Source organism: Chiroxiphia lanceolata, chromosome 10, assembly GCF_009829145.1.
Source record: "Chiroxiphia lanceolata isolate bChiLan1 chromosome 10, bChiLan1.pri, whole genome shotgun sequence".
Taxonomy (NCBI): domain Eukaryota; kingdom Metazoa; phylum Chordata; class Aves; order Passeriformes; family Pipridae; genus Chiroxiphia; species Chiroxiphia lanceolata.
The window spans coordinates 22,511,609-22,522,923 of NC_045646.1; the positions used below are offsets into that span (position 1 = coordinate 22,511,609).

The 11,315-nt window shown below is 48.2% G+C and overlaps 1 protein-coding gene across 3 annotated transcripts in view; it reads left to right on the forward strand.

The window, feature by feature from the left end:
- The window catches only part of PPP2R3A (protein phosphatase 2 regulatory subunit B''alpha), a 54,137-nt gene that overhangs the window by 37,648 nt on the left and 5,174 nt on the right, over positions 1-11,315 (forward strand). For all 3 annotated transcript variants that reach the window (XM_032697292.1, XM_032697293.1, XM_032697294.1), the window contains 7 exons: positions 2,865-2,951; positions 3,663-3,819; positions 4,967-5,015; positions 5,526-5,615; positions 6,584-6,759; positions 7,251-7,369; positions 8,765-8,871. In XM_032697292.1, coding sequence (XP_032553183.1) covers positions 2,865-2,951; positions 3,663-3,819; positions 4,967-5,015; positions 5,526-5,615; positions 6,584-6,759; positions 7,251-7,369; positions 8,765-8,871 — 785 coding nt within the window. The remainder of the gene's footprint in view (positions 1-2,864; positions 2,952-3,662; positions 3,820-4,966; positions 5,016-5,525; positions 5,616-6,583; positions 6,760-7,250; positions 7,370-8,764; positions 8,872-11,315) is intronic.

An 11,315-nucleotide genomic window follows, 5' to 3' on the forward strand; every position in this document is an offset into this window, starting at 1 on the left:
TTTGTGTTCATGGTTGGATACAGCATCACTGGGTTGAAATCACCTGGAGAGTGAGCTCACAGTCAGAATGGGTAAGATGTGTATGCACCTTTCAATTCTCACCTCAGCACCTTGTAAAGGTGCCTTTTGGATGCCCCAGGCTAGAATTTTATCTATATCTGTGAGCCATTGTGTTACTAAATTAGTTGTGTTTGTTTCCACAGAGACCAACTCCTGAGGCTGGTGAAGATGGTGCAGAATAACATGTGGCATTTGTTGTAAAGCTTTAAAGTGTGACTTCTACCAGAACATTCAGCCCAGGCTCAGAGTTAGCACTGCATGTTGGACAGCTGTCAGCTTAAAGCAGCCTAAAACACAGTGCTTGTGGAAAAGTGCTTCAGCTTGTGCAGTGGGACCATGGGAATGTGTAAGGGGAGGATGGAGGGGGTAATAAAGCTTTGTGGAGTTTTCCAGAAGTGGTGTCGCTTGTGTTCTTCTGTGGGAAGACTGGGGAAAGGACTGGAACTCATCTGTCAATGGTTTGGGTCCTGGAGGTCGATTACATGAGGATAATGGGCAAATAGAAAGGGGCTCCTCCTTGCAAAGGCTTATCAGGAGTTGGACTTGATGATCCTGGTGGTCCCTTCCCACTCAAGATATTCCAGGAGTCTATGATTATGTACTGAATTCAAAATAAACAATCTTCCATGTTGGGAAAAACAAAGCCAGTTATGGCTTTCAGTAAGACAAAAGTGACAAACGTGTCTTAAATACTGCAAATCATGTCAGGCTGGGTGATTATGGTCTGGGCTGTTCCCCAAATGCTTTTTTTTTTTTTTTTTGACAGCTTGGTTTTCCCAACCTGGAAAAAAAATACAGAACTATTGAGATTTTTATTCTGATATATATACTGTGTACTACTGTCCATTGCAACTGGACCGTTATTTGAATAATAAAACCTGCACTGAGTGACTGGACATGGTAAAAGAGATGAAAATGGATCCCATTTTACCTGTGAGTGCCTTATTTTTACAGCTCGGTGAGGAGGGAGCAGATGGAACATCTTTGTCTGATGGACATGTGGTCTGATGGACGTGGTCTGATGGATGAGCAGTTTCTTAATGTGTCTCAGATGGGAATAGTTTGTTGTCCTTTATTACCCTGCAGGCAGAGGAGAAGAATCCCTGGTGTGGGGTGGGGCTGCTGGTTGTGAGTCCCTGGAATGGTGTGAACACCCTGTATCTTTAGGAGCCAGTACAGAGCTGTCAGGTGTGATAACAGGTTATGGACGAGGTGAGACCCACTCCAGTCTCTGAGCTCTTGTGCAACTGGAAAGCAAAAGCCAAACAAAGTCCAAAAATAGACTCCAGAATGGCAGTGGCTGCCAGAGGCATTAAAGGAACAAACACAGAGCTTTTTCATTGCGCTTAAGACCAGAAAGGATCATTGTGATTACCTAGTGTGACCTCTGACACAGGCCACAGAACAGTGCTCAGTGATTGCTGCAGTTGGGATAGATCTGTTCTGTGTTTGGTTTTAATTGATCTGACACCCAACTTTAGAAGGACATCCACCTTCGAGGCCTGGAGTGATGAAGAGCCTGCAGTGTTACCAGTAGGTGTCATATTCAGCTGAGTCTGTTAATTCTCTCTCTTCAGGATACATTTTCAATCCTTGAATCATTCTTGTTGCTCTCAAAATTGTGTGCCATCAGCATTTACTGCCTCACTGATCTGTGTATCCCAAAGCAGGCTGTCATACTTGGTTCCAGATCTGTTCTGGACTAAGAAGCAGCACTTGTGTGACTGAGCCCAAGCACGGCCCTTCGGTGGTGGCTGCCCACTTGAAACTAGTTCTAGCTAAGAGACAAACCCACCTCCTTTCATTTAATCCATAGCTGGATTAATCCCTGTAATGTCCATATTGTTGTGTAAAGTTAATTTTTGTGTTGGAATAGGATGCACTGAAGTTTACCAAAATTTTAGGATAATATGTCAACATTTCAGAGACATCAAAGGTTTGTATTGGGTTTGGTCAACAAGAATTATCTTCCCTAGATTTCAGTGCTGAGCCGTGTTAGTTCTATTTCTCATTTCTCATGCTGGGATGTTTACTTGTTGTTGTTTGCTCTGTATGTTTATTCTTGCCTGTGCTTCCCTACTTTGTGATGATCCTTGACAAGGTGACAAGGAGCAGATTAGGAAGGGCTCAGCTTTTTGAGGTGCTTGGGAGTGTGCTCAGTCTCATACCCTGAGCTGTTTCCTTTGGTCCCTCAGGGCTCTGTGCATCCCCCGTGGTTTTCACTCCCTTTCACCAGAGGGAGATCAGGAAAGGAGACAAATGAGGTTCACAGCTCCCCTGGATAAATGCAGACAGATAATCCCTGTTGCTCACTTTCAGGGAGCCCCTGGAACATGAGGCATTGTTACAGGCACAACAGCTCAGACATCAGCTGTGCCTCTCATTTACACTCTTCCTTCTTCTGCAGGAATCAGAAGTCCTGGCATTTTCTTTTCCTAGTACCTGAACCTAGAACCCTGTTTCATTTGAGATCCATGCAAACTGCAGCCCCTAAAACCTGCTGAGCTCGGTTTGAAAGTGATCCATCAGCACTCTGAACATGTTCCTGCCGTAAATAATTAATCTGCATGCCCAAAGAGGTGAATTAAGAGCAGTGAAAGTGTTTGCAGAGTGGAAATGGGCAATACTGTTTCAGAAGCAAATGTTACTTTTAGGCTGTGTAGTGAATTAAGACAAAAAAGATCACCAAGCAGTTTGCAAAAAGAAGTGTTCTTAGGCTGAGTGAATAAACAAAGTTAGTGTTTAAATTCCCAGAGTGGGGTGTTTCAGGAGCTGATTTCAAGAGCACTGTTTGTGTGTTGCAGGTTATACAGAGAATATTCTACACCGTGAACCGCTCCTGGTCTGGGAAGATCACTCTGACAGAGCTGAGGAAAAGCAACTTCTTGCAAGTACGTTGGTTTCTGCGTGAAGGAGATCCAGGATGCACTGTCCACGTTCCCGTGGCTGTGGGGAGGGAGCTGGGCCTGGAGCAGGACAGGGAGAGCACTGGGGCTGCTGGAGGAGCTGGGTCAGAGCTGAGCTGAGAGCAGCAGGGACTGCAGTGGCCAAGAGGGCACTGAGAGAAGGTCAGGGGGGGACCAGCACCAGGTCTGGAGCTGCGTGGAGCAGCCTCCGTGGTCTGGCCGGGCAGGAAGGACAGCAGGGCACCCTGTGAAGTGGCTCCCAGGCAGCCAGGAGGAGCTGCTGCAGTGCCAGGGGCAGGACAGCCCATCTCCTGCCTCCCAGCCCTCTGACAGCTGGTCCTCACCCCAGGAGCTGATCCCCCAGGAGAACAAATGGAGCTGAGGTCTTGTTCCAGTCCCTGCTGTGCCCTTATGGCAGCATTTGGATCTCTGTCCTCTGCATGTTTAATCCAAAAGAGCACCAGCTTAAAACTGTCTAAGGCTGCTTGTGTCCAGCCCAGCCTAAAGAGCCAGAAAGTCTTCAGGCTGGAGGGTGAAGGACTTGGCTAAAACAGTGGGAATCTTTTGGGCAGAAAGGCTGTGTGGAGTTTGGCTCTCAGAACTGTGTTCACCCAGCTTCCTCCAGCCTGCAGCACTTCAACTGCAGAGCTGCCTCTTCTCTGGGCTTAACTTCCCACTTCGTTTGTGCTCTTTCAGACCCTCGCTCTCTTGGAAGAAGAGGATGACATAAATCAGATCACAGACTATTTCTCCTATGAGCACTTCTATGTGATTTACTGTAAATTCTGGGAGCTGGACACTGACCATGACCTTTACATCAGCCAGAAGGACCTGGCTCGGTACAGTGACCAAGGTATGGTGCCTGCAGGCTGTGCTGGGACCAGGGGCACTGCTGGAAGTACAATGTTCCCACTCAAGAGTAAAGCCTGCCTTTGATGTGGTCAGTTTGATACCTCAAAAAAAGTTTAAATGGAGCCATCCATCTCTTAAGTAAATGCTGATTTAGAGAGTGAGTTGCAGGGGCTCAGACACAGAGAACTGCAGTACACACTATTTTGTGCATGAGTAGCTTCAGGTGGAGCTTCTGTTCACATGTGGGCCACTGCCAGAAGGACAAGCTACAATAATGCCCTGAAACGTGCTTATCATTTGCTGAGGGGTTTGCAGGAACTTGGAAGTAGGGACAAAAAGGACAAACCCATGTGGACTTCCAAGATTGCTGAAGTGCAATGAGAGAAATTCCAGAGTCCAGTGAAGCTTGGGGGAAATTCAGGAGAACATCTCCTGAGTTCAGTGTGGAACCTCCTTTCCACAAGCTGAGGAGTTTTCAAGGGTTCAAGGACTATGGATAAATTAATGGAATACAAATGCACAAACGGCTAAGAAGCCCCTGTATTTCAAGTGCAGGTGTTTGTGGAAGGCCATGGGGGCTCTGGGTGAGTGTGGCAGTCCCAGGGCCAGGAGTGGTGTTCATAGGGCTGGGCAGGGTGAGGATGGAGAGGTGACAGGGGACATTTGGTCCTTGCTGGGAGGCTGGAGTGTGGGGGGGAAGATTTGTTGCACAGGAGGTTTGGGGGTTACCACAGCCTGTGCTCTGCTGAGAAATGTTTTGTAGCATTTGGTGTGTTATTTTGGCCTGGTAACTGAACTTCTAGTGCAGGACACACTGAAATAGTCTCCCGCTACCAGTAGGGTTGCTTATGTGACAAATCCTTCTTCAGCAGAGCAGAAGTAACTGCCCTTGTCCAAGGATCCAGATAAAAGTTGCCATTTTCGTGGGACAGTGTGGTGTTTTGGAGCATACAGAGGCAGACCCACTGGGAGAATTGTCCTTGGTTTTTATAAAATGCTGCTGAACAGAGAGAAGTCAGACAGGCAGTACAGGCAGAGCATTCTGTTGGCAATGGGAAATGGCTTTGTGTAGATTCAGCATAAACAACTGATTGCAGTTATTCCTCTGACCTGTGGCTTCATTTTCTCCATGTTTTCTCTGTTTCCAGCTTTATCCAACAGGATAATTGAGCGAATATTCAGTGGCGCTGTGGTGAGGTGAGGGGGACTGGGATGGGAAGGGAAGGGAATTCCTGCTTGGGGAAGGGAATTCCTGTGAGGCTGCTTAGACATGCAGGTTACTCTCAGAAACCCCCACTGATCAGAATGGTTTCCAATAGGGTGCTCCAGCTGGAGCTGCCTGAAAATGGAGAGAGACTTCTGGGTATCTTAAGAAAACAAATTACAAAATCCTGTAGGATGGGATAGGTGGACACAGCTGGGCTATATGGCACAGGGATAGCTGGAGAGCACTGCTGGAAAGTCTCTGGAAGGTGAAAGAGCCCAGCCCTTGCAGTGGGAGGGGGTATGGTAGATGAGCCTCAGCTCTGCAGTGACAGCAAACGCTGTGCCTGGTGCTGGAGGTGCAGGGGGCACAGGCTGAATGGGTGGTGATGCCCCATTTTCTCTCACTGATGATTTGGGACTTTTGAAAAATATGTTTGCTGACACTGTGAGTATTTAGGAGCCTTGTGGGTTTTAACACTGTTTTCCTGCTGTGTGTTCCAGAGGCACTGAGGTTCAGAAGGAAGGCAGGATGAGTTATGCGGATTTTGTGTGGCTCCTGATTTCAGAGGAGGACAAAAGGAGTGCTACAAGGTCTGACTGATTTTTGTGTCTGGTGAAAGTACTGAGATGAGCACAGAAGATACAGAAACTTCTGTGACCTACCACTCTGTCCAAGAGACAGCAGCTTGGGTTCCATTAGGAGGAAAGCAACTTATGGTCAACTCTTGATCAAATCATTTGCCTTTCTTGAAGAGAAATTGTATATAAGCAGAGTCTTCTTGTAATGTTAAATGTCTTGGTAGTCATCAGTGCCTTTGGTTCCCCTGTGCCATGAAGGACTGGCTCTGGGGTGGAACCCCTGAGGAGCTGGCAGAGGTGAGGCACGTTCCCTTCACACATGTACCGAGCGTGCAGGAAGGGTTTGTGGGGAACCTTCACTGTGTCCCTTTGTAAAACCTGCCCATGGCCTGGTTTGTAGAGCCAGGGGGAGACTGCTGTCCAGAGCTCATCCAGGCCTGTGTGTGATTACTGGGACAAGGAATCTTCTGCATAAGAATGAGAAGAATTCATAATGCAGGGTTGGAGCACCCAGAGGTGGGGGCATGCAGGGTGGGCTGCCTGGGAGCACTGCCCTCTGTCTAAAGGAGCAGAGCAAAGCAGAGCACACCGTGCCTGCCTTGTTCCTCACCAGGGTCCCCCAGTGCCCTGGTTTCAGACTTGGCTGGATTTGGCCAATTCTTGCTGCTGGGCGGGGCAGGGACACCCTGACCTGCGTGAGCCCCTCGGGCTCAGCACAGTGGGCACTGTTACAGCTGCCAGGTGAAACAGGTCATGAGCAGGGCTGTGCTGCTCACAAACCACCTGGGAGACCACCAGGATGTGCTTTGGGTGTTGGGCTGTGCCCTGGCCCTTCCCAAAGGATATTTTCATCCCTGGGTTTGTGCCAGCTTTTGGGCAGAGGAGCCTTAGGGGATGGGAGAAGGGGAATGTGCACTGCTGCAATCTGGGTGGATTTGTAGTGCAGTGCTGAGCTCTCCCTGTCCTTGTTCCTTTGCCAGCATTGAGTACTGGTTCAGATGCATGGACCTGGATGGGGATGGAGTGCTGTCCATGTATGAGCTGGAGTATTTCTACGAGGAGCAGTGTGAGCGCATGGAGGTGATGGGCATAGAGCCCCTGCCCTTCCAGGACCTGCTGTGCCAGATGCTGGACCTCGTTAAGCCAGAGAGGGAAGGTAAGTCCTGCTTGATCAGAGTTCTCCTCCTCTCTGATCAGTGGTGAATTGGGAAGGAGATGTCCCTGTGTGACCAGTCTGTAGGTACAGCCCTGTGTTGGAGTCACTGCACAGTCACTGCACAGGGCTGGCTGTGCCATCAGGAGGCTTGAAAGACTAAAACAAGAGACACTGTGAATTAACTTGCTGGAACTGGAGCAACATATCTTTTGTGTTCCAGCTGTGGGATGTGCTGACAGTCTAAATTATGAAACTGGACTTTCTTTCACATTCTTTCCCATCTCACATGAATGTCAGAGACCTCCTTATGTATGTGAGATTTAAGCCTAATAAGCACACCCATTTATTGAATAATGTTAAAATCCTTGAATGAGTTGAGAAGAAATTTTGTAATACTGAAGTCTGCTGATGTTAAAACTGAGACTGACAAAGTCCATTCTCCCACTAAGTAAGAACTCAGAAGCACAATCATGTGAGTTCTTTTTCTGTAGGAAGAGTAACCCTGCGAGACCTGAAGAGGTGCAGAATGGCTCATGTGTTCTTCAACACCTTCTTCAATTTAGAGAAATACCTGGACAATGAACAGAGGGATCCCTTTGCAGTGCAAAAGGTATAAATCACCTTTATTCCTAAATACAGTCTTTCTCAAACCCATCCTTGGAGTGCTCCTGGATGTAGGGGAAATCCAACTGAATATAAGAACAATTGTTTCACAAGTGGACCGGTCAAACACTGGGACAGGTTGCCCAGAGAGGTTGTGCAGCTTCTGTTCTTGGAGGTTTTCAAGATGTGATGGACAAAGCCTTGAGCCCCCTGATCTGTCCTCACAGCAAATCCTGGTTTGAGCAGAGCTGGGACTGGAGCCCTCCTGGGTCCCTTCCCACACAAGTTCTGCTGCTGTTCCATGATGTGGTTGCCATCCCTGCCCCTCTGACACCAGCACTGGCAGTGTAGTGTGAGGGTGAAGGGAGAATGCCCAGAGCCTGCTGAGCTGCCCTGAGTCAGAGGCTGAGAGGGGGCTCAGCCCAAAGGGAAGGTTTGGATGTTGCAGATTTTGCCTGCTTCTCAGCCTGGCTGCTCTGTCCTTCATCATCCTCTCTTCCCAAGCAAAGAAAATACAGGAGGAGGGTGTAGCTTTGGGATTTGGCAGCTGCTGCTCCCCACAAACCGTGGGATGTTCAAAGACTTGAGTTTTGTCAGCTGTTGGTGTGAAGGCCCTCACTTGTGGCTCCCCCTGCACAGCCAGGGAAGCCAAATGTGACTGCAGCTTATTGAGTATCTCCCAGAAGCCTCTTATCTGCTCAAAGTACAGTGGAGGGGATGCCAAAACCAACTCTGGTTCCCTCACAGCTGTTCCCACATAACCTCCAAGAGAAACTTTGTGGTTCCATGATTCAAGGCTCAAATATATCCCAAGCCAGAACCACCCTGTTTGTTTGTTTGTTTGTTTAAACTGGATCATCATAAGAGCAGTCAAGTAGGGCTGGGGGATAACTTATTAGCCCCATCTTACAATAATTGGCAGAGGGCCAAATGTTTATAGGGATGTTATCCTGTAATCTTCTCTCAAAGTTGCCCGAACTTAGCAAACAGTGAAGAGTCCCTCTAAAGTTCAGTTACAAGTAACATTTAATTTTAATAAAATAAAGATTTTACCCCCCAGGTTCTTCAGCCACTTCCAAAGTGCACAGACACGGGGTGTGCTGAGCCAGGGCAAAGCAAGTGTGTGGTTATTGCCCTGCTGAGATGAAGCAGATGCAGTTTGTTGGCAGCTCAGGTCTTAGAACTTACAGGCTGCAAGATGTATTTTTTCATAGTCCTTTATGTGCTGACATTCAAATACTCCGAGGTAATTGCGGGTCTCTCAGTTAAGGCCATTTTTGAGTGGCTCTTTCTATCCAGTTGCTTTCTGTTGCTGGAATTGCTGTTGTGCACGTGTGTGAGAGCTGCAGGGAGGTGTGACAGTCCCTGGCTGTGACAGTCCCTGGCTGTGTGATCTCTGCAGGACGTGGACAGTGACGGCCCCGAGCCCTCGGACTGGGACAGGTACGCGGCCGAGGAGTACGAGATCCTGGTGGCTGAGGAGTCCGGGAATGAACCGCTGCAGGAGGGGTGAGCACGGCCTGGCACTGCCCAGGGACACTGCACCCCCAGCTGGGGGCTGGGAGGAGCATGTGGGTGCCACTTTCAGCAGAGGGAATGGATTAGTGGACTAAAAAGTGGATTTGAATCAGCTCCGCACACCCAAGAAGAGAGCTGGGAGAAAGGACAAAGCCTTTTTCTTTTGGCAACCATACAAAAAAATCTATCCAATGAGTTTTGCTGGTCTTGGCCATGTGTTGACCGTGTCACACTGTCACAGATGAGAAGCTGTAGCTCTGTTACATTTATTACACCTCCCAGAGACTTTCTTTGGTCAAATAATTTTACTTTCTGCCAAACTTTATGCCTGTTAGTCTGTGCTCTCCATAAGCTGTATTTCAACGTTTTCATTCATTGACTAAGTTTGTTGAGACTTTTTCTCTAATACATTTGTTTTCTGCAATACCTACACTCAGTTTTCTGCCTTCTGTAAAATTCTGGACAGACACACCAGCTGTCTTTAGTCAGTGAATTTAGGCAGAGCAGTTGCTCCAGAATCTCTCTGTGTGCAAGGGCTTCCTGCAGATATATGGCAACTCAATATAATCACCTTTTTGATTTGTGTCTGGGTTGGTATCTTGAGAATATTTCTCTGGAAGTCTCCAGGTTTATATAACAAACGTGCAAGGAGTGCTTCCCTCATGTTAATCATGTTAATTGCATCCCTTGAACAGCACTTGCAGAGCCATGAGAGCACTGAGAAGATTGCGTCATTGTCAAAACTTCCCCCCCTGGGAATTGCTTGGGATAACAGTAGCACCTACTAATTAGCCACAGAGATTTGCAGAGCCATTGAGAGCTGTTTCCCTCCCTGCCTGTGATGTGCATCCAAACAGCAATGGGCTGTTCCCTCATCCCCTCTGAGCTGCCTTTCTGTGGCCTCCACAATGGCAGATGAGGGAAGGCAGGATGGACATGGAATTGCTGCATTCCCTGCAGCTGCTCTGCAACACCTGTGTCCCCAGCACAGAGAAGGGAACAGGAGGCTGCCATTAAAGCTGTGCAGGACCATGACTCCCCAGACTCCCCAGAGCCAGAGGAAAAGCGGCAGGTGATGTCAGATGTGTGGAGTTTGTCTGAGGCAGCTCTGTGTCTTCCTGTAAAGAGCATGGCAGAACCTTGCTGCTTGCTTTTAAGAGCCCCTGAAAAGCTCTGTAGTCATGGCAGCAGGATTAGATCTCATTTGTGGAGCATAGCAACAGACCACGCAGGGAAAAAGGAAGGGGAAAGGAAAAACAAAGAGCTGGATGCCCAGACAAATTTGCCAGAAACAGCCATTGAGTTTTCACACATCCATTATTGGTGCTGTCCTTTGAGGGTGACAGAAACAGGGAGCGGGGACAAAACCAAGACAATTCATGAGCTCTCTGAGAGAATGGAAGATTTTTGGCTAAGTTTGCTGGCAGAACATGAAATCTGGTCTTTGTCTTATTAATACATTGGAAAACAACCATCATTCAGCACCTGCAGATGATTTGGTGATTGTGTCCCATGCTGTGGGATCCCACGTGTGATTAGCCAGGCTGGGGCAGCAGTGGGCATGGTTTTGTTCACTGTAACAGAGACCAGCCTCAGCCAGCTGATGGACATGGAAACCACAGCTGCCCTCATGGAGAGAGATCTTTCTCCATAGGGTGGGAAATATCAGCTGCTGACAGGAAAACATCCCCTTCCTCTGAGCAACAAGGAGCCAGGGCAAAAGGCAGAGCATCCCAGAGGTGGAGAGAGGGACAGAGGCAGAGGATCAGATGGTGCTGGTTTAGGCAGCCCAGCCCATTCTCCCTGTCTCCCTCAAGTCACCTGATGGCTCAGCTGCTCATTTCCCTGAACCCTGCAGAGTTAAGGCGGGAAAGGGGGATGAAGGACATCCCTGAACCACCCAGAGCCAAAATGTGTGTTTGCCAGAAGGAAGGGCAAAGAATTCCCTGGGGTAATTTGCCTCCTCTGAACAAGCTAGAGCTGAATCTTGAGGAATGGGTGTTTAACTGCACGAGCCCATATTTTTTTTTATGGGACTGTGGAGTTCTGAAACTGGCCTGGAAGGACAGGAGGTGACTGTCTTTAGTGCTGATCCTGTGGAAAAGCATCCCATGGATGCCTCTTGGCCATAAAGGTGGAAGGCATTTATTCCAAGATGGGAAAGGCAGGCACTGTTGAGCCTTAAGGAGCAAAACAGTGCTGTGGAAAAGGAACTCACCTGGGAAAGAGCAATGGGAAGCCCCTTTTGAAGCAGACATGAGAAGGTTTAGTCCAGGAGCAAAAAGCACATGGAAAACAATTTATAATGGAGCTCCAAGTGCTGGTGAATGTGTGAATCTGTGGAAGAGGTCATGTTCCACGTGCAGGAGAAGGAGGAACAAAGCTACCAGAAGTCAGTAAAGCTGAAGGAAAAGGAGGTGCAAAAGGAACAACAG